This window comes from Barbus barbus (genome assembly GCF_936440315.1).
Source record: "Barbus barbus genome assembly, chromosome: 33".
In the NCBI taxonomy this organism is placed as follows: domain Eukaryota; kingdom Metazoa; phylum Chordata; class Actinopteri; order Cypriniformes; family Cyprinidae; genus Barbus; species Barbus barbus.
The window spans coordinates 25,971,717-25,994,420 of record NC_136761.1 but is presented as its reverse complement, the minus strand read 5'-3'; the positions used below and the strand labels follow the sequence as shown (position 1 = coordinate 25,994,420).

At 40.9% G+C, this 22,704-nt stretch overlaps 1 protein-coding gene across 1 annotated transcript in view; it reads left to right on the top strand.

Annotated features, from left to right (window-relative positions):
- The window catches only part of LOC306853271 (peroxisome proliferator-activated receptor gamma coactivator 1-beta-like), a 41,996-nt gene that overhangs the window by 8,441 nt on the left and 10,851 nt on the right, over positions 1–22,704 (top strand). Inside the window, exons 2-3 of the mRNA XM_079390555.1 lie at positions 19,721–19,906; positions 20,892–21,080. Coding sequence (XP_079246681.1) covers positions 19,721–19,906; positions 20,892–21,080 — 375 coding nt within the window. The remainder of the gene's footprint in view (positions 1–19,720; positions 19,907–20,891; positions 21,081–22,704) is intronic.

The window sequence follows — 22,704 nt, the reverse complement described above, 5'->3', positions numbered from 1 at the left end:
GCCTTTATGATACCACTGCACCAGATCCATGTGGAGGATTAGTTTAGTTAGAAGACGTCTGTCAGGACCTATAACCTCTCAAGGAGCTTAAACGGGTCCCAAGTATGAAATATCAGGTGTGAACCAGATCTAAATTTAGTAATATGAAGTTTACATATTACACATGTCATATTTTCACATCACGGATGAAGCAGAAGTCTGAGTTCTTTCTCTCATGAGGAAGACAAACATTGCTGGAGGTTCATGGAGGAAGTTAACCTGCCCATGATGGGTTATTGATTTCTTTGAATGTATTTCCCTCCGGTTATTTCACCCAAAGAAAACAGTTCTGCTCTTTTTGTGACAGGTCTCTAAATGCGTTTTCTTCTTTTCTACTTTCGGTCTTCAGACAGGATTTGCAGATTTCACAATACAAAATTTGTTTTGCAGATTCACACTTTAAGCTACATCTCAGAAACTGTGCTTTCCAGTCAAATTCCCTGCTTTAAAGCGGAAATCCGAGTTTTTAAATGCCCACAGACTCTGGCAGCCAGCATGATGGCATACAAGAGCCCAATCACATGACAGGGGACAGTTGCCAACTGGTGGTAGCTCATATAATCCTGCCTACTTAGAAGTCGGGTCATGGAGGGGTTGTAGTGATGGCCTTTCATGTGAATTGTATGGCTTTGTTTTGCTGGCGTCACAACAGAATTGTCTTTTGCTTTTGGAGTGACTGGAATGTTTTTGGGGGTGTCTCTTACGGAAGGGTCATTAGGATGGGTGAGGCACACTAGAGTGTTTGTTTCTTCAAGATGCATAAGCCGGGAATTGTTGGGGACCTGAAGGAGTTTTCGTTCTTGCCTTCACAGAGCTGTCAAAAATCAGACAGTTGCCCGCATTAACACTGGCTGTCTGTACGGACAACGCTAAAATTATTCTAATGAGCGGCTGTTTAAAAATATACGAGTATAAAAATGCATGTCTAATTGCATGAGCAGGAAGCGTCTGTGTGCAAATGAATGCTAAAAACGCCACCCTGTTTTCCAATTGCTCTTGACTCGTATAAATGCATCCTACACTTCCTGACGCCCACTAATTCACAATGACAGAAAGCCTAAAGATGTAAACTCCCACTCGCTTCCACAAATACATCAAGTTCCTCTTAAGGTGACGCAGAGCTTTCCCGATTTAAGCGGCACCTTTCGGTGGAGTATCTGCGGGACTGCAGGGGCTGTTTCGCTTTCATTACAGTGTGTAACACACATTAATATGTAAAGCGTTACACAGGGGTTTGGTATCAGACACTGCTTTTCTTGCATTAAAAGCACATAGGGAGAAGAGAATAGACATGCACAGTTCACTGCTATCAGTGGAAGTTGCCTGAGGGAGCCATTAGTAGAATGGCTTGGCTGTTAGTGCCAGAGAAGATGCGCCCCAGAGGTCCACCTCAGCTGGGGCCGACCGGAACACCGCTTGTACGCAGAGGACGACTAGTCTGTGCGGTGACGATGGGAGCTGCGGCTGGGTGTGGTAATCTGCTGATGAGTGGGGTGATATAGTAAAGAGGCCTTGGAGATAAATTACTCCCAGGCCATTTCTACTTGCGTGGCACAAAGTCCCAGAGGGCTTTCACAACACGACGCTGCTTTGCAACCGCTCTTATCTCATTTATGGACACGGGAAAGAATCCATATTGTTACTACATGTTCAAACACAAGCTGTGAGTTGTAAACAGACTGAAATAGATGCAGGGAAAATGTGGACAGAATCGCAGAATCCAGTCGTAAATACAGAATTTTAATGTATAACACGGAATGCCACAGAAGTTTGGAAGAATAAATTTAAATTTGGTCAGTGCACTTAAATCAATAAGCGATATAGACTAGTGTATGTGAATATTAAGCCTTAAAAATACTTTAAATAGGAATCCCGGATGTTCTGTGTGTCTCTGTGTGAATGAATGGAGCAGACGCGCGGTTTCGTCAACTACACACATACTGTGTTTTCTGCCGCCTCAATATATCAGTACATGAACACATAAACATAGTTTCTATAACTGCTCATTTCATGAGCATTTTACCGTTTCTTTTGAAAAAAACTATTATCATGTCATATATAATCAGAAACTTAAAGGGCTTCACAGCAATACCCGTCAGTTTCGGAAACTGTGATTGAGATATATTACTTAATGCAATGATAGTACTACTACTAATACAGTTATTCAAACATTATAAGGAATATTGACCCAAAAAATTATTTAGCAGAAAAATGTAAATGCACAACACAGTATTTCAGAAAAAAAAAAAATATATATATATTGTAAAAACAAAATAAATTAGAGATTATTAACATTTTATGAAACCATTAAAACGGAATCCAGAAAATTAATTGATAACAGAGAATTTGGTCAAATTAAAACTGAATTTGAGAAAAAAAAAAAATGTATTCCATAGGGCGTTAAACGTGTAATTTTATATGTTTAAAAGAAGGGGATAAAACTGATTTCATAGGGCACTATAGATGCAATGTGAGACCTTTGTATGAAGAAACATGGACAGGCAAGTTGAAAAACTCAATTTTCTTGGGTCATTCAGACATTGACACTTGCTGGTGCTTTAATTACCCCAGCGTGAGCAATCCAGACGACCACAGATTTAGTCTTGTTTGGAAAAATCTCCCACTGGATGTCCAATCAGGTGAACGTGAGGTCAGTCAGTCATTAGATGGAAGGGATGCACCTTGCAGCCGTCTCGTATTATTTACTGCGAGCTTTAGGGGCGTCTGCAGCTTTCGTCGCAAAGCCTGATCCAGTTTGAACCTGCCTGTCAGAGATTTACTGCAGAGCTTTTGAAAATGAAAGTTTTACACTGTTTCATGGTTATGAGAAGAGGGAGATGGACATTTCCCATCCTCTCCAGGGTCAGGTTCTTTTCAAGGCTGAATTATCATAGTTTTTCAGACGTGAGCTCGGGATGAAAAGGGACGTCACTGAGGGGGGCAGATGCATCAAAAAGAACAGGTGTTTCATAGCCCTTCGACATTTGTCTGGCAGATTATATTTACATGTGTCATGGCTCCCTATAGCAGGATGTAATCTGGCGTGATTGAATTTGAAGGCGCGGATTGGGACAACAGAGCAGGGAATTGGTTGTTTGTGGAAACTCAAAAGACCATCCCCTTTGATCAGACAGCTGTGAAGTTCAAAGTACCCCTGCTCGTACGGAGGAGCACATGTGCTTTTGCACACGATTAGATAGCAGATGCATCGATAGAACATGACGCTTATCATCTGCGTCTGTTTTCGAGCCCATTGACGCAATGTTTCTTGGATTTCACCTTCTCCCGTGAGGCTCTGTAGTTGTCGCTTTGAGAAACGAATGCTCTTTGTCTCTATTTGACTCAATCCAGTAGGCCTACTTATTCCTAATATGGTGCTGTGTGAACTCCAAAGTCACATGCACGCCGACCACAAAGATCAGTGACATTGCTGTTTCAACAGGACTGTTGGACTGTATAAACAAGTTTTCGGCACTGATGTCTTCCCATCAGCCTTTCCCCCTAGTTTTAACACTAACTTAACAGAGAGTTTGCTTTTGCAGACAGAAGTATATTTTTACCAAATTGATGTTTGTACTTAACCTTTAGCCTCTTCTAGTAATGGTCTACGGGGAATTTTAGTAGGAACTGTTTAATAGTCATTTTGCTCCTGTTCAGAGAGGATAACGGCACTGAAGAGGCCAATTCAGGCAAAGACTAGTGTAATACCTACTTCTTCCTAACCCTGTGAACTGCTAGAGCTTAACCACTAAACACTGGTTATCTCCTGACATTTGGTTAATCTTCCTTTACAACTTCTATTTTGATCGATTCTTCTTGACCCTTTGCCCACTTTGCAAAGTAAGGCAAATAAGCATGCTAATTTGGTTTTATACATTTGATACATTGCATTCTATGCTGCATCTAGGACAATCCTCCTCTGTTGTCAGAGGTAAAGATGGGTTAGGCAGCCCTCCTCCCCTTCTCTTCCCCCAGGTGTCCGTTGTGTCTCAGGGAGCGCATCTCTCCACATCTCTCGCTAATGAAAAGCACCCAAATGTCACTCGCAGCCACCGAAAATAAACGGATGCAGGCCGATCACCATCGAGAACGGCACAATGGCCTCCTGAAACAGGCAGATTGTCAAGCGCCGTGCTTCATTTCATCCGTTATCACTTAGATACAGACACTGCAAGCAAGCTGCGGCCAGGAATCATTGTGGCTGGGTTGGGAATCTTAGGGCTGTAACTCAAGTCGCGAGTGTGTAAATTACGTGTGAATTTGTTTACACGTTGACCACATCCCCTGATTGTTGAGGGTCTTGCGGCGAGCAGGTGGAAGGCTGTGAGTGTGGGCTGTATTGTGGGCATGTGGTGATTTACCAGGTTGAGATGATGAGTGCAGTACTAGCAGAGGTGAGTAATGACCTGGCAGCTCGGTGATGATGTGTCACAGAGGCATTCCTCAAGTTGTGTTTGGCTCCCAAGGACATCTCTGCTGATTGTGCTGGCAGAAGCCCAGCTAGACGCTGGCAAGTAGCCGGGGGGCTTGTGTTTGAGGGCTTGTCATTTGAGCACACTTTCAATTGAAATCTCTCCTACTGTGCACAGTTTCAAGCTCAAATGACACAACATGCTTGCGCTCAGCTAGTGTTTAAATAAAGTAATATATCGAAAAGACTTCCTACATAATGAATAATCATAGTCAGCCTTTATATCATATGTGCATTGTGGTTGGTAAGCAAAAGTAATTACAGCAACAGGTTAGTAAATCCTAGTTTGAGACAGATCCTAAGATCTCCCAAAATGGCAGTTACGGATCGTAAAGGATTAGCTACGAGTTTGGCATAGTGCGTGAGTGACAGGATTCATTGTGGACAGGGAGTAGAAGTGTGGGCAGAGTCATAGATTCTGTTGCGTGTCAACGGACCAGACCTTGACAGGCATAAATAGCACGCGCTCAGGAGGAAAGAACAGCATCTGTTATGACCTTGTGGCATTCACCAAACATGGCAGCCGCTGGATTTATTGCACACGAAGTACGCTTTTGCTGTATGTGTGTTTACATGTGCGAGTCTTACATCTCGGGTTGGGAAACGAGTATTGTGAAGAAACTGAAATCATTGAGTGGAATCTGAACCGTAACAGTTACTTTTTTGCAGTTCTTAACCCTACTTTTGTGTCTTGTTTTACAGTCTGTGTTATCTGCATTTGTTCATCATGAGATTCAAAGCCATGCTTGAATTGTTAGCAAAAAACTGCTGACATATTTTAGAATTATACAATAGTGACCAAAGGTCTGAAGAGATAACACGAACAAAGGTTGGAAAGTGAAAGCAAATGAACTCTGCTAATGCTGCTGATTTTTTTTTTTTGTGCATTTTTAAAGGATGTGAGCCTCCTCAGATGACTGTTGACATGGCCATCACTTAACTGAGTGAATTGCAGCTCAGAAACTGATGAAGTAATGAAGCTCACCAGTGGCTTTTTGAGGAAAGGGGTCGTATGGCTGCAAGAGGATAGCGGCAGGCCTCAGATGCCTGGAAGGGCACTTTACTTAATTAAATGCTTCTATAATGAAATAACCATTCAACATTACAACTGTGATGGGTGTTCAAACCAACACAGAGGAAATATTGAGTAATTCGATCATAGCTTAGTGTTTTATGCAGTTCATATTTCTACATTTCAGTCATTTATGGCCACTGTAATTACGGAGTCATTTAGTGCATTATCAGCTGCTCTAATGCATATTCTGGCCTTAACTTCTGTTTTCTTCTATTAAGGGCTCTCCAGGCACTCTCCATCCATTTCACTGTCTAATTAACTTAATTTTTCAGGTGTAACAATGTGTTAATATTCATTAAGCGACTTCCAATGGAGTAATTGATAATCATGATGGAGGACGAGATTAAAGAATGGCATCAACCGAGGATTTGTTTTGGCTCATGTCCAGAGAGACTACAGTGGGAAGAGGAGATGACGTGTTCGTGAGATCCTCATACAATGAATCTGGGCCGTACAAGTGTAATAGGTCTTGGGGGAAGAGGAACACTTTCTCAAGACTCTTACCAGACGGCTGAAGGACAGGTAATGCGGATCTGGCTGTCACACGACGGAGCACATGCCGTCCTTGCACTGAATTTGCCCTCAACGCTTTGTGTGCATCAGCAGAATTTCAGTAGGTGATGTCCCGCTTTGGGCTGGGAGCCCAAAAGGGAAACTGGAGTCACCTCAGACGACAGCTGTCTGTTAGACACAAGCGCTGCAGATAGCAGCTCACAAACTGCCTCTGTGATGCCGAAGAGAGAGAAGAGGATTGGAGATGTGGAGGAAAAAGAAAAAGCAAGAGAATGGAAGCAGTGAGCTGTGAAAGAACAAACGTGATGCACCTTGTAATGGTGCCGAGATAGAGTGAGAGAGAAAAAACTGTCCATAGAAAGCATCCAGCTTTTGCTTTGGCCTACTTGCTTCTCTATTTGTTGATGCTCTGAACTCTCTTTCCTTTTAGCATTTGCTCTTTCACAAATTCTCTCTGCCCCTCACTCCCTCGTACCTCTGCCTCATGCAGCTCTCACTTCAGTCACGTGTACGTGGGTCGGCTGAGGACAAGAGCGCCGCCTCAAGCCTTTCACTCTCTTAGACTAAAGCAGCTGAATTGAGGGCCCTGGTAAGATGCGAAGGCAGTGACTGACCACTGAAAGAATTAAGCACTCATTCTATAACCCTTTGGGTCAGATGGAAGGACTCACACACCTGCAGTTACTTCCCCCATCTGTGACCGAAAAGCTACATGGCCTGAACCCCGCCGAATAATGTTTTACTTATTCTGCGTGCACTCAAATGCTGTGAAGTGTGATCGCACTGACAGCATATTATTTTTAGTGTGTTGCGTGACATAACCTTTTTTTTCATACAACAGACCTTGCATCTTTGGAAAAAGTGGAAAGACTTTTTTCCAATCATGAAAAGCCGGTTGAAGTCTGAGTGTGTGAATGCAGAATTACTGAATGGGTCGAGATTAATCACCTTCAAGAACCATTGTGGATTTGTTTGTAAATCGGTTACCAGGCTTGGCCTTGTTCCACTTCAGTTTCTCAGCAACAAGTTTGGGCATCAGTAGCTAAACGCACCAAACCTCATTGAATTACTGTGAAACAATGAATGGGTCAGAGCAGTTTGGCACAATGGGAATATCTCAGTCATCACACTACAACCCGACAAAGCCATCCAAACTGAAAAGCTGCCAAGGAAGTTCAAAGCCCACAATCAAAGCCAATTAAAGGTTTTTCCTTTTTCTTTTGGTGGCCTCTGAGCGCTTACTCTCTGACTTCACTGATGTTAGATCCTCAAAGATGAACCAGTTCCTTGTGTGTTTTCATGTTCCTTATCACAGCAGCACAACAAAAGCTATGCAGGATTCTAGGGGAGAGCGTAAGGCCGGTGGATTACATAGTTCAAACTAGCCCTCGCTAAATTAAAGCTCTTTGTTTTCCATTTGAGAGCCCGGTCTGAGATCAGCTGAGCATTAGGAGCTATTAAAGGCTTTTATTATGTGGCCAAAGCGATGCACAATACACTGAATGTTGTGCTGTTTGAGATAAAACATGTATTCAGTCCCTGCTCTTTTATTCTTTATTATTAATGGGTCCTGCCAGAGGAGATCATGTTAATCGGATACTGCCCAGGGTGGACTTTAAGATGTGGTTGGTGGGGCATTGTGCTTTAAGTCAGGTATTGTTACTCTAATACTGGAATCTTTCTCCTGCCATGCCAACAGATTTGGAGAGATCTGTAACCCATGTAGTCCCAAGCCAGAGATCCTGATATTTGCACCAAAAAAATCCTGACCTTATCCAGAAGGAATGCTGAGACTAACACTGCGGGTTGTCAAGGGATATGGAGTACAAATCCGATGTACTCACACTGAGGAAAGAGTGCAGGTGGCAGACCAACAGTCTGGCTTCAGAATGATACCTTGCAGCTTTTGATAGACTAACAAACACCTAAAGCATTTAGCACAGAGAACTCTAAATTTATACTCATTAACATTTTGTGTTAGGGAAAAAGATTTAGGCTTTCTGATTTTTTAACAAATTTGGCCACTACAGGATCAGATTGGAAACAAGGAATGCACAATGCCACACAAAATATGTCCCTAGAAATATGGTATAAGGGTTTGTCTTGGTGGGCTGCTAAAAGGAGAATTAATAACAATTTGTCAAAGGGAGCAATTTATTCACTTGGAATGAGTGTGGCTTTGAACTGTCATGGTTGAGTACACATAGTGTAAATGCTATGAGGGGCCCTCAGACCTTGCACTACTGAGTTTCAAGTAATCGAAGGAAACAATATCAATACACACATGGGAAGAAAAAAGTTCTGTTTCCGTCATAAGATGTTGGGTACATCATAGAATACGTTTGGCAGTTATAGCGGAAAGGAAAATTGTGGAATTTTTGCTGTCACAAACATTCCATACGTGTTTGGAAATGCTTCTGGAATTCTTGCCTTCAGGAAAGAAAACAGTGAAGCAGGTGAATTGTTATCCCCCCCGAGAACCTCTCCAGGCCAAAACTGTCAGATAAAGAGGCAGATAAATTGTAAGTTAATGGTTTGTTGTATCCTGTCTAATACAGTAAAGGATTTGGAAATCCTTTGATTAACCTTGCACACAACCACAGGGGTGTGGATGGCGAAATTGGCATTTCACACAGTAAGAATACTGCTAAAAACATTAAGCGGACTGTGGTATTTCTATGGGCTGATTCCTAGCACTGCATCTGTTACAGCCTTCAGTCCCCCGTCTGTTCGGGGGTTGAGTCTAGCGTATGTGTTAGGCAGGTGTAATGTCCTTCACATGACAGCTCCCTCGCATTATCACAGAGGGAAACTGAAGAATCACCCTGCCATAATTACCTTTAATAACCCTAATACATTAATGTTCGAATGCAGCTTGTTGTCACTGCTGACACATTCCACCAGTCAAAAACCTACAGTGCTGTCAGCATCACTACCAGTTAGTTGGTTAGTGCTAAATTTCTTGGAAACTCTCCATTGCAGTCTGTTCGATATTTCAACCCAACATTTATTGGAATAAAGCAAGCGATCAGCATTGTTCAGAGCGTTATTCAGAGACGAGCAGCACGTGAAGGCCGGAAGATGCCACACTTAGCTTACAATTCATGTCAGAACATCGCACCGTAACAAAGTCGGTTTGCCGCTAACGCGATGGCTTAAAGATGAGGGCTGGCAGATGGCTTTGCCTTCTGTTTGAGCATTAGGAATTCAGGGTGAGTCATCTTCCCGCTTCAGAGCTCACCCAGAAAGTCAGCGCAGAGATGTCCCGTGGACCACTCAAGTTTTGCTTGAAGACCACATGTAGCAGTGCTGACTCAGAAAGTCAGCAGTGAGTATTCGGGGAGAAGGTTAAGCAAGCTAAACACTGCCTCATTGGATAGAAAAGTAGGAGCATGGATGCAGTTGCCAGGCAGGTTTTCTATGGATGAAATTTTTCTCAAAGGTCACTTGTTGATGACGCAGTCTACATGAGGGGTTGCCAACTCTGCTCCTGGTGGGCTACCTTCCTGCAGAGTATAGCTTAAACCCCAATCAAACACATCAGAGCCAATTAATCAAGTTGTTCAGGAATGCTTGACAATAACAGCCAGGTGTGTTGAAGCAGAGTTGAAAGTCAGCAGGACAGTAGCCCTTCAGGAGCAGGGTTGGCTATCCCTGGTCTACGTCTTAAGTGTGAATTACAACATGGTTCCTTGCTTGTGCAGATGTTTGTGCATCTTCTTCAAAACGTGACCGTGTCTTTGTTGACTCGAACAGCCAAAACGGCATTTGTTCCATCTTATATATTCACAATGGTCATAAGTTTTACTTGTGACTAGGCCTGTTAATATTTTTGTATCGCTTTCTTAATACAACCTCTCAAATCAGAGCACTGCTGCGCAGTTCCGTGTGCAACTTGAACAGCTGTCGGAGCACTGTCCTTTCAACCATTGGATGCAAGAAGCAAAGGTCACCTCGGCATTTCGGTCTATTCTTGGATTTCAAAACAAACCCTGTGCTTGCAGAGTGACCCCCTAAAATAGAGATGGGAATATTCTTTACCTCGATTTCTTGGCCAGCAGCGAGAGAAACTGGAGATCAAGATTAATGGCGGTAGCCATGACATTCTTCACCACAGTGTTTTTAACACCAGCGCTTTTAGCCTTGTTCTTTTGTCCCCTTTGAATACCCACCATGCTGTGCATAGCCTTGTTGAATTCAGGAACTAATGTTTAACTCTCTCGCCTTTTTTCACTTCGCTGCATTGGAACATTCTCCTAAGGGACAGCTGGAGAGCAACCGCTGGACCACTGCAGTGGAATTAGTTTTTCCATATTTAGTCTTAGAGATGCACACTCAGTTATTGATGCAGTCAAAGGAGGAATTGGGGGTTCTTTATCTGAGGCAAAGACCTTCGGGAGTGAGCCATGGGTCTCTCCTTGACACTGCAAGCAAGTTTATGTGCATGCTCTGAAATAGATAGCAGGCATCTATATATAACTGCTATAAAGTGTTCTTCATCACGTCAAGGCACATGGTTATGTGGAGGGACTGTTTACTGAGGATTTAGAGGATTTCGACTGGCCCCTAGCGGTGGTCGTGAGCTGATATCGGTTGACCCAGACTCATGACCTTCGCGACAGATGGAAACAAGGGGCATGTAATCCTATTAACCCAGTGTTACCGCTAAACACCCATCAATGCAGCATGCATTATCTGTTTTGTGTACGGTCACTGCAGAACTGCATGAAATGCTGCAGTAGTGTGTGCAATAAGGCTGTGATTCCTAAATGGGGTTGGTGTCTAGTAACACAGTGGAGGTATGAAACTAGCATCATAGAGAAAAACGCCAAGGACAGAACAGTCTCAGGTTAACCTTATTACCGGCTTGCAGGGAATGGTCACTCTAGACGTCCCTTCATATCCCAAAAAATGTCTTCTGCCCTCACGCTCGAGCAGAGTGAGCAAGAAAAGCATTTTGATTTAATTACAGTCATGCACATCTACTAAGAGCTCAGACACCGACTGCTCCCAGTGAATTAGAAACAAGTTGGGTTGATGCCATCTTCCTCAGGCATCGTGATCTGTCTGTGGCCACCCGAGTCTGAAAAGACTCATTTTGCATCTTTGCCTCACTTCATCTACCTTCTTTTAACTTTCTCTCTCAGGTGTAATTGAACATGTTCCCTTCATCCTGTCTGCGTCAGCTGGACAGATTGAACACATGAGACACAATGAGAGCAGCTTTACCCGTAATCCAGTGAGAGCATTTCGCCTTATTTTGCTTTCACATCTTTATCAAAGTAAGCTGGTAATTTGTAATCAAGGTGAGTGTGATATTTCTCTCTGGTTGTTTGAATTACCAAAGATACTGCCAGCTGGTTTCTGCCTGGAAACAGTGCTTGTATTGTCCTGCAGCTCCCCTCACCCACAGTCGTGACTGCAGGTAAAACTACCTCAGTCTGAGGAGCGACGGACCCCCTTTGGACATAATGAGGGGTTGTGCACCTACAGTCTTGTGACAAGGTCTCTGCATTGCGTTGCAGGAAAATGTGACACCAGTCAACAACCTTATACAAGGCTCTGAAACCTGAGCCTAGTGCTCTCATTGTGTCAGTGAAATGTATCCAGGTTAGAAGCAGAGGAAGAATTGCTGACTACCTTTTGGATCTCCTGATGATTTCCCAGTTATGTTTTTTTTTTTTGTACTGCAGGCATGCATTGACCTCTAATGTATGCACTGGTGCCTATATTTACATCAGTGCTGGGTATGCTTTCATGTTTGCTGTGGTGTGCATATTGAACTGTAGGTGACCTTGAGAGCTTTGGTTTCACAGTCACTGAATGTCATTTATTTTTAAGATGGAGATTATGTCGGTATTAGCAGCCATAGACAAGAAACATTATGTATATATGCAATTTAAAGTATAATTGTATGCAATTATATGTGTAATTTGTTTTTTTTTTTGCATAAATTGGGTCTGAGAGGTGGGTTTTCAGGAGGTTAGCTTTGAAGGCCAGTTATAAATAGCCTTTATGCATGATATAAGCAAAGACCTACAGTATAAAATCTACTTTTGCCCTTCAAGTTTTTTTTTCCCATCTTGACCTAAGGTATCCTTTTGTCCTCTGTGTTTTTTAGTTTACAATAGGCACGGATGTCTTTGGTGATTTCTGCATCAGGATAAATTTGATTTGTCTAGCTATTTTTGAATTATGCAGTGCTTGCGAGATTGTATTGGCTAGGATTAGGGATGTAGAATATATGTGCTTCATAAGTACTAATAAACAGCCAATATGTTAATAATATGCATGTTAATAAGCAACTAGTTAATAGTGAGAACTGGTCCCTATACTAAAGTGTTACCCGTTGTTTTTGACAACATCCCTAATGTTTTTTTAATTGCATGACTACAGAATAGATTAAGTTTTCTGGACACCGAGAGACTCTGAGACACAATGTTGATGTGACATGATAAGAATAACACATTTCCTGAGCATGAGAGTAGCTGCAAATTAATAACAGTTGCTGTGATTTTCTATTAAGTACTCGAGCATCCCTGTACCCCTCCCCATGGTCGCCCACTCTCTGAGATGACTTTATGGAAAAAGGGATGCTGGCAGCAGCCTGTCCTATTAGGATCGTCTTCTAACCAAAACATCTATTTTTAGATCAGTGGACATGAATGAATTAGACATCACTGCTGATATTCAGGCAGAAAAATGCCAATAAGTTGCGATGCACTTATGGCCCCTTTACCAGCCAACTCATGCGTTCTCTATAAACGTAGTACCATTTTCCAGCCAAATGATTGGTGCGGTGCAGCATTACCATATTTAATGTCTGTGGTAATTTTTGAATACCTCTTTTAGCTCTTCTCAGAGGATCATTTTAATTAAGAATGTTATGAATATTATGTTATCAATTTACAATTAATGTGGCCCTGTCATTCAACTGAAGTACATAACACCTGAGGACCAAACTCTAGAGACTACTGCTGCGGTTTATACAGCATTATAATGAACCAGACTTAAAATGATGTCTGGAAATATCCCTTAGAAAGATGAAAAAACATTTATTGACTTACAGACATAACACTTGACCAACTTCATAAACTGTCGGCCAGAGTGACCTAATTAAGTATTTCTAAAGAGTGCTTATTTTATTTTATTTTTATTTGTGCTTTCTTGTGGCAGTCTTTTTTATAATTAACCCTTGTGATATTTGGCCTCTCCTAACTTGTAGGTTTCTTATTGCACCTCTAAATCTTGTTAAGGACTTACAAACATGTCTTTAGTGTCTATGGATTATAAAGTGATGCCAGTTAAGAATAATCAGGCTGCGACAATGACTGTCATGCATTATATAACGTGTGACAGAAAGAACAAGTAGACTGGTGATAAGTCCAGATTGATTCTCCAAAGATGGAGAATCTGAATGTAATAAGTACATCTTGATTTCCCATAAAACATTGCTTAAATAACTTGTTTATGAGGGTTTTACACTCTTTTACACAGGGTGATTTCAATCAAAACATTTATGCATTCATTTAAAGCAGTGGATCTTCTGTCCAGCTGGGACTTGGACATGGAGCCTTTAAACATTTAAGCCTATTTTCCATTTCCATTGTGAATCTAAAGTCACAACTGAACTGGCAGTCTATCAAAGCCTTGTCTCTAAGTACAGAATCCGCTTTCTAATCAGATCTCATTACTGTCCTACCTGGCTGAAGTGGGGTTGCGTTCGAGGGCACTAGCTCTCAGACGTTCTGCATAATAGCATCTCACTCGGACCAGTGACGTTGTCCTTGGATTGCACTTGATGCCTGTCTCAGCCTACAAGATGTAGACTGAGTTTGACGGCTAATCTGAAAACAATTAAGCAGGATTAAAATTGGGCTCTGTGGCTGTTAGGTTGCCTCTCAGAAAACTTCCAGTACACAGCCTCGGAGATGTTTTGTGATTAAAAATCTATACAGCGGATGTTTCCAATGGAAGTTAATGAAGTGGGATATCTGATAAGTCAAAAGGGAAATTTAGAAGAACTGGAATCTAAATGGTCATGAATTGTATAAATCCCAATGTAATACTTTCAATCCCATTGACTCAGTTAGGTTAAGGGTGATAACACGGTCAAACTGCGGTAAAAAAACCAAGGCGTTAATTTTTGATTGCATCAACCAGTGTCTCAACATTTGATTACGTTGTGTAGGAAGTCTAACAGAGAGTATGAGGAAATTTACTACATGGGAATTGTTAGCAAAGGTCTAAAGGATGAATGGGTTCAATTAGCACTAAATTTATAGGGTTAGGCCGGCTTCAGAATGGGGAAGAGAAAGGTGGCCTGCTGGGATAGTGGGCTTGTGGACAGTTAATTCCTAGATAGATAGAAAAGAAAGGTTCCTGGCCAATAAGGTGTCATGAATCTGCCTTTTATCTGTCTCATTCAACTGTACATGAGTGGCCCAGATCTTCCTTTAACTGCCCTACATCCAATGGCCCGCTGTTAATTTGGGTTTTCAGTATGAGTGTTGGTGAAAATTTTCTTTTAAGCTCCAGCTAATTTAATCGCTCCTGTTTCAGTTTAGCCAGGCGGTGGGATGCGGGTTTCATTCAGTAGTTTCTGTTTACTACGGTCTAACATCTTTATTTAATTTACAGTTATGTGGCAAAGGGTCAGACAGTCAATAGAGGTTGACACGTTTGAGGCCGGCTAGCTACCTCACCCAAGTTTTTTATGGATTGAGTCGTGAGGGAATCCATTTAACAGCTCGGGCAGGATGTGTCTCAAAGGGCCATGTGTGTGCATGTCTGCATCTTTGTTTCTGGGGAGGGAGGCTTAGGAGAGGGCCACTAGTTCCATCTGCATTTGGCATGGGCAGCATTCAAAGCCTGGCCCGTCACAAGCAGCTTGTGTAAGAGCCAGTCATGAGACTGGGGATAACGGCTATATATAACAAATCTTAGATAGCAGTGGGCTCAAAGGGAACAGGGCACCCAGATAAGAGCCTATTAGCTCGTAAATGCAAGGAATGAATGAGTAACCTGCAGCTTTACTAGAATAGCGGCGTAACTGAATTGTGCTCGGATCAATCGGTCTATCTCTCCATCCGTAATCCCAGTGGTGTCTCAGATGCTGCATTTGCTCGCCCTGCAGTAGGAAATGACAAACAAACTTATAAAGGTCACACTTTGTGTCTCTTCTTTTTACATGCTTTGCCTCTAATTATCCTTAAATTTATTCATAAAATTCTCCAGTTAGCTTGAAAACATGTCAGTACACTGTCAGCAGTAGGTCAGCCTTGCATGGTTGTGAGGGCCCTATGATTTCCACGATGCAGAAAGCACGGAATCCAGTCATAAAAATGGAGTTTACTGTATAACACAGAATTTGAGTTTGGATGAATAAATAAAAAGTAGGTCAGTACACTTAAATCAAAACGCGATATGGACTAAGTGAAGTTTCTGTGAAGATTAAGCAGCAGAAATACTATTTAAATTTGAATTCTGCAAGTTCTGCATGTCTTTGTGTGAATGAATGGCGCAGACACGCAGTTTTGTTGACTATACACATACTGAAGCGCCTGGGACGCTCGCTGTGTTTTCAGCCTCTGCCACCTCAATATACAGTATGAGCACATGAATAATCTCTAGAAATATGTGTCTGTTCGTGAGCATTTTACAGTTTCATGATCACATACAAACAGAGACTTAAAGTCTTCAGTGCTACCCTCCGTCAAAATAAAAGTTTGGTTTAACTTGAAGAAACTGTGACAGAAATGGTACTAGTACTCCTAGTAAAATTATTATTGAAGCAATAATTTTATATTTATGTTTATAAGGAATATTTACCAGAAAAGTTATTTACCAGAATTTCTGTGCAGTATTTCACAACACAGTATTTCTGTGAAAAAAAAAAAAAAATTAACTTTTTTTTTTTTTCCTAAAATCAATCAATTAGATATGCTTTTCATTATTAAAATTTAATGAAACCATTAAAATGGAATCTAGAAAATGTATAGAAAACATAATTTGGTAAAACTAAAACTGAATTTGAGAGAGAGAGAAAAAAAAGTATTTCATAGGGCCCTAAAAGTTTAATTGTTGTTAACTTTTTTAATAAAATGCTGTTAATTTTTCATGATTTTGATTAATAAAATGTAATTTAACCATTAAAACAGAGTCTAGAAAATTAGGACAGAAAAAAAAATGGAATCCAGAAAAATTTAAATGGAAAAAACGGAATAAAACAGAATTTGGAAAAAAAACAAAAACTAATGGGACTTCATTGGGCTCTAGGTTATGTATTGAAGGTCTAGTACTCCTAGGCCACATGGCTAGGGTTGCGTTTTGTACCATGTGTCGTATACTAATGCTGATGCAGTAAACCTATACGTGCTTGTTTTTGAGTGTTATCTTGGTGCGCCCTTGGACTTGGGCTCACTATGCATACTCGTACACGTCAAAGGCATAGGCAGATCACCCCTTGCTGCCTATGTAATGAAAAATTGTTATGAGAGATTCGGGGAACAAAATAATTTTTTTTTTAATGGAGAGTGAATGGAAAGGTCATTCTTGACTATACAGATCACTGATTAGTCTTTACCGCTTTTGCCTCGAGTAGGTCAGCTACGCTCATTAACTTTTGTTCATTTAATAGCATCAGTCTAGCGCTAACTGGTAGGATGAGTCCTTTTTTGGTGCATTGAAAATGTGGCTGGATTTTGTCGCCTCATAATAGCGTGATGATCATGAGAGGTCTGGGTGCAGCGGACTCTGTTAATGGGGTGAACCGGTGGTTTTATCAGCGTGTGAGTTATGCATGCGATTCCAGCACGTGAACAGCACCTCTGCTGCTTTCCTTCAGAAAGCGTGTGCAGCTGATTAGAGGTCACATATGCTGTTACTACAGAACGTCAGCAGCAGTGGAGCTACATGGCTTCCAATTGCAGTTGCATAGGGATAGGCGGTATGACCCAGATTTTTATGGTATGTATATATCACAATATGAGTAATTTCATATCACTGTTAATGGTATGTATTGCAATATACCTGAAATTGATATACATATGTATTTATGGATGGTCACACAGATATACTGACAGTATAACCGGAAAAGCAAAGTCACTTCTTCTGTTTCATGGCATATACGGTCATACCGCCCAGCCCTACCTACACTGCAGCATGCACACCCGCGCTCGTGACCTTAAACCTTCAGAGCCCAAGGAGCTTTTTATTGATTGATATTGAGACTCTCCATAACAGAAAAAGAGAGCAAGAGAGAATAAAAAGGCTGGGGAAAAAAAGATTGATTAGCTGGAGCTCTTGTGTTCCTGGGGAGGGGGTCTCAAAGGATGGAGATGAGTCAGTGGCATGTGAGGGGGATGCGTAAGTGTGTGTGTTTGCATGCTCTCTGTGTATGTGTGTGTGTGTGTTGGATGATGAGTGAACCTTCATTACACTTGCACGTGTGCACATGCACAACACCTTCAGGGCTTCTCAAGCAGTCCTATAAAATGCTGCAGGCAGGAATGGATTTCCTGTTTTTTAATATCTTACATTTGCAGAAGCCTTCCTGCTGTGACTGCTGACGTTGATTTAAACGTGCATTAATTCCATAAGAGCACTGCACAGACAAACTGATAATAGGTCGGACCAAATTCAGACTTTTCTGCTTAATTGCTTTTCTTATTGCATGTGATGTATTGTTTGCAGGTAAAAACTGAAATACATGTGTGATCTTTTAGACTGCATAACATATGTGCATTGCATAATAGCATATATAAAAAATGTTATGATAATAATAACAATCAAAAATATTATTTTGTTAAATATTATTATGATTGCCATACTAATTATGCCACTGTTTAAAAGTTTGGTCTTTTTTAAAATAAATTAATACTTTTGTTGATCAAGGATGCATCACATTGATCAATTGTGATCAGTTGTCACATTGTTTGTCTGTGCAAAAAAAAAAAAAAAGTATAAATATTTTACAATATTACTTTTTTACTGTATTTTTGATCAAATAAATGCAGCCTTGCTTAGCATAAGAGACTTTCAAAAACATTAAAAAATCTTACCGACCACATATTTTTTAACTTTAGTGTATAATATATACATGACTAATCAATGTAATAATAATGTTTATACAATGTTATTTAAAATTAAATTTAAATATATTGTTTATTCAATACCTAAACTGGTAAATGTTAGGTATATATATTGGTATTATTTTCTATTCTCATTGTTTTCAACACCAGATTTCATTTGAAGAAGTTTTCAACAAAATTTTAATTTAAGGCAGATTAAAATACTGCAGATATAATAAGATTGGGCTGAAACGGTGCGAAGGTATGGGCTACAGTATGTGACCTCATTTCATCAGAGCTCGGCAGCTGGTAATAGGTGTTTTAGAGACTCTCTTTGTAAAGTCTTTGTAAAAAGCTGTTTGATTCCACGCGGTTCGCGGCATTTTAAAACAGTGACATAAATGGCGCCTTGTACGTTTTTGCACCCGCTCGACCAGGCCTAGTGTAAGAAAATAAAGGGAACTGAATAAGCGTAATCATCAGCTTTGTGAAACAGAGAGGGGAGAATTCGTGCAAGCAGTCATCAAAAATGCATCGCAGCGGCCCTGTAGAATATTCATGCCACGGCCTCCTGTAAACTGAGGCAGCATCGCACCAGGTGTCCTCCAGGTATCCTGTCCACAAACAGACAGGCACGGGTCGGGTGCGCTAGCAAAATGATCCCAGTGCAACATGCAAACTCCTCCGCTCACATGGAGATATTAAGGCATGTGTGGTTTTCTGCTGTACCCCTGGGGTTTAGACCACTTCCCTTCTCACAGTACTTATTGACACAGACACACACACACACACACGCTCGGTTCTTTATATATCTCTCTCTCACACACACACACTTTATCTCTCTTCTCGATCAAACGTGCAAAGGATGTGCAAAACTGAATATTTTCATATCAGCTAGCACGTGGGTTGCCGGAACAACTATTCGACCAGTGTGTTTCAAAGAAGGCCGATTTGAGTTCACCTGACCCCAATCAGACGCACGTTTCAAAGGGACATTTACGTAAGACATGTTCTTATCTTCAGAAGTGCTTAGATGGAGTGCAACATCGTGAAACAGAAAATGGGTCTTGAGAAAAGTCATTTTGAGACTATTTTTAGCATAAAACACTCAAAAAATGCTGCTTTAAAGGCACAGACGAGAGGGCTTTACCATGAAAACAGTCTAACAGCTAAAGTGTACACACTGTCAGCATATTAAAGCACAGACGCTCTAAATATGAAAACTAAACATCAGTTTTTGGATGACGACTTCCTATTTCTTAGCAGTTTCTTTTGCTGCAAACCCATAGCTATGGTTTTTAATTCAAGGATGTGCAACCGTGGCTAAATCCAGGGTCAGCTTTTTGTCGTCTTTCAACTCTCAGTTCATTAGCTGTGATGAAGTTGTGCTGAGGGTTAGTACTAATTCAGACGACTGTTACGAGCTCAGGACCTCCACAGTGATGGCATGTCTATTGATTTCCCAGCGTTTACAGCCGAGCGCGTTCTTTTTAGATGTGTCCTCTGATGTTGGCCTTTTGACCTATCATTTTTTCTTCCTTTCGTTCTCAGTATGGGGAAGAGGAGGTCTGCTCAGACCGCCTGGATGCTGACTTCCCTGACTTTGACCTCTCGCAGCTGGACGCCAGTGATTTTGACTCAGTGAACTGCCTCAGTGAGCTGCATTGGTGCAACGAGCGCTCAGATCACTCCCCTGCCTCCATACAGTACAGTGGCGGAGACCCAGAGCTATTCGAGGTGGGAACAGTCATCTGTACTTGCTTTATTGTGCACATGTAGATTAAACAATCCTGATTAGTGGTATGCGTAATTCTGCCCTCTGATTGGTTGTTTGGACGGTAATCACGGCAGGCCTCAGTAGGTCACCGTCCAAAATGATGCACTCGATATGAAGTTGAAGTCTCAAGGCCTTTTTGTGTTCACTACCCAGCAAACCATTCAGAATTATGTCAAGATTGGATTTGAAGGGCCGTAAGGGCTGAAGGCAAAATTTGGGAAAGGACATTAGTCTTAGGGAGGGATTGTGCACCCAAAAATGAATATTCTGACATAATTTATATTTTAAAATGAATCGATATGAATTGAGCACTTAATTCCAAGTCTTCAGAAAAGACATAATCGCTTCATATGATGAACAGATGCATATACATAGAGCACATCAAATATGATAAATTGAAGATTTATGCCAGAATAAACATCACTGGTTCTTATGCATCTCAGTCAAACAAGCAGGTTTGAACTTCTGTTTACCATATTTGATGTGATCTATGCATATGCATTCATCAATATTTTCTGTAATAAAATAATAAAAGCCTTTTACATTTCAAATGTCTTTTTGTACATTTTAGTGCATGAAAGTTTTTAATGGCTGGGCAATATTAAATTATTAAGAATATCAGAATACTTTAATTTGTGTTTCAAAGATGAAAGGTGAGTAAATTATGAGTGAGGGAATTTTCAAAGCCATGGCATAGTGGTTAGTACAAATGCACATTCTGGTGATATTTTGAGCCATGGTGCCCATGTGGCTGTTGTGGGTTCGAGTCTGGCCTGCAACTGTTTTAATCCCAATTTTCCCTTCTTTTATGAATAACCTCTGTCATTCTCCACTGTTTCTGTCTTATAAAGAGGTAAAGAAGTACACTAGATTTAAACAAGCTGTAGGTTTTCCTTATCTTTGCTTTGCAGAGCACTTGCATTTATTTATTTCTTGTTGTTTCAGGAAGAAAATGCGGCACTGCTTGCTGCCCTCACAGACAGCCTGGACAGCATTGGTGAGGACGGGGGTCTGTCTGTGTTCCCTTCGCTGGGGGATGACCCTGAGGAGGGCGAGGAGGAGGAAGATGACCTCCCTTTGGACAGTGAGCCCCTCCCTGGCTCATTGAGCCCAGAGACAGAAGACCCATCTCTAGTAAGAACCCTTCCTTCCTGTTTAAGGTGGATTTGGATGGGCCTCTGACTACCCCACAGCATGGGTATGATAGGCAACACAGGTCTGAATTTTTCTCATTTTGGGCTTTTTGTTTCTTTTTAAGCAACCGATCTAACAAGAATCCTCTTCACAGGCAGGGATGTGGAACGTGGACACCGTTTTTATGAACTTAAGGCTTTCTCTAGGCTTTCATTTTCCCACACATCCCATTGCTCTTATCTTCTTCTGAGCCTTATAAGAAAGCACCCTGGTGATACCATGGTATTGTGATAGTATCAGATGGCAATAACTTGGTACTTTGATATATTCCATGGCAGTGTATGAATACCATGGTATTGAAATTGTACACTACCATTCAAAACTGAGGGTCAGTAAGATTTTTGCCATCACAGGAATAATTTACAGTTTAAAATAAGGATGATTCACGATACAATTTTTTTAACAAAGATTTAAGACAAATTATTAATGAAAAGGTACCCTTTTATTATTTCTCAGACAAAACGCTGCACATTTCTTTATGAAATTGAAATATGTCAAATAACAAAACTAAATGTGGTTCCACATTTAAATACTACTTTATTATGCATTAAACAGAGGCATGATGAAAAGAAAATATCATCTAAACTGTTCAGAGGACAGTCAGTTCTCCTCAGAGATACATTCATATAAACAATTACATCACGATTCGTTTAATATTTTTATTGATTTTCAACCAGCTCGGGGTGCATTGTTACATCCCTATTTTAAAATGAAAAACAAATTGTTTCGCATATTACCTTTTTACTGTATGAAATAAATGTAGCCTCGGTGAGCCTAAGAGACTTCTTTCAAAAACAGCATTTTAAAATGATCTCACCAACCTTTAACGAATATTTGAACAGTAGTGTACTTCAAAGAATCCCATGGCATTACCATCATGATAATGTCCAGAAACCTGGTAATACCATGGTACTTTTTTAAGGGACTGCTTAAATCTACTTCCCAGATCTTTGATTCCTTCAGGTCATGAAATGGACTTCAACAGCAGCTCTCTTTGCTCCATTTTCCCATCTTTTTATGAGAGGACTCAACTCTCATCTCTTTCTTAAGATGCCACTTCCTGGAACAAGTTGGTGTGTTTGTTATCTGTTCCTCTCAGCTCACAACCCCCAACAATTTAATCTGTGTACGTTGTGAAACCAGTTATTACCCGTTGGACAGCTTTTTATTTTTGCTTTCTTCTTTCCTTCTTTTTTTCACTGCTTTTTCCTGAACAATTGGTTGGCATGGCCTATATTGTACTGTAGCTGTTTTTCCAGTTTGTCATGTGCGTTTTGTGATTTTTACCATAGAGACTGGTAGTACTTACAGTAATTACTGTCTTATATTTCACTCAATACCTTTCACAATTCACATTGTTCTAGGATCATATTGTTTGGCGCCGATGAAAGGCCACCATCTGATTACTGAGATAATCATTGCCTCAGAGATACCAAAAAAGGCGGCTTACAGGGTGCAGCACCAAATTATACAAGAGCTGTCTGAAGGAGAGACAAATTATTCTTAAACTGATGAAAATGATATGTATCCATCTGAGAATAAGACTACTGCCACTGGTGCCACT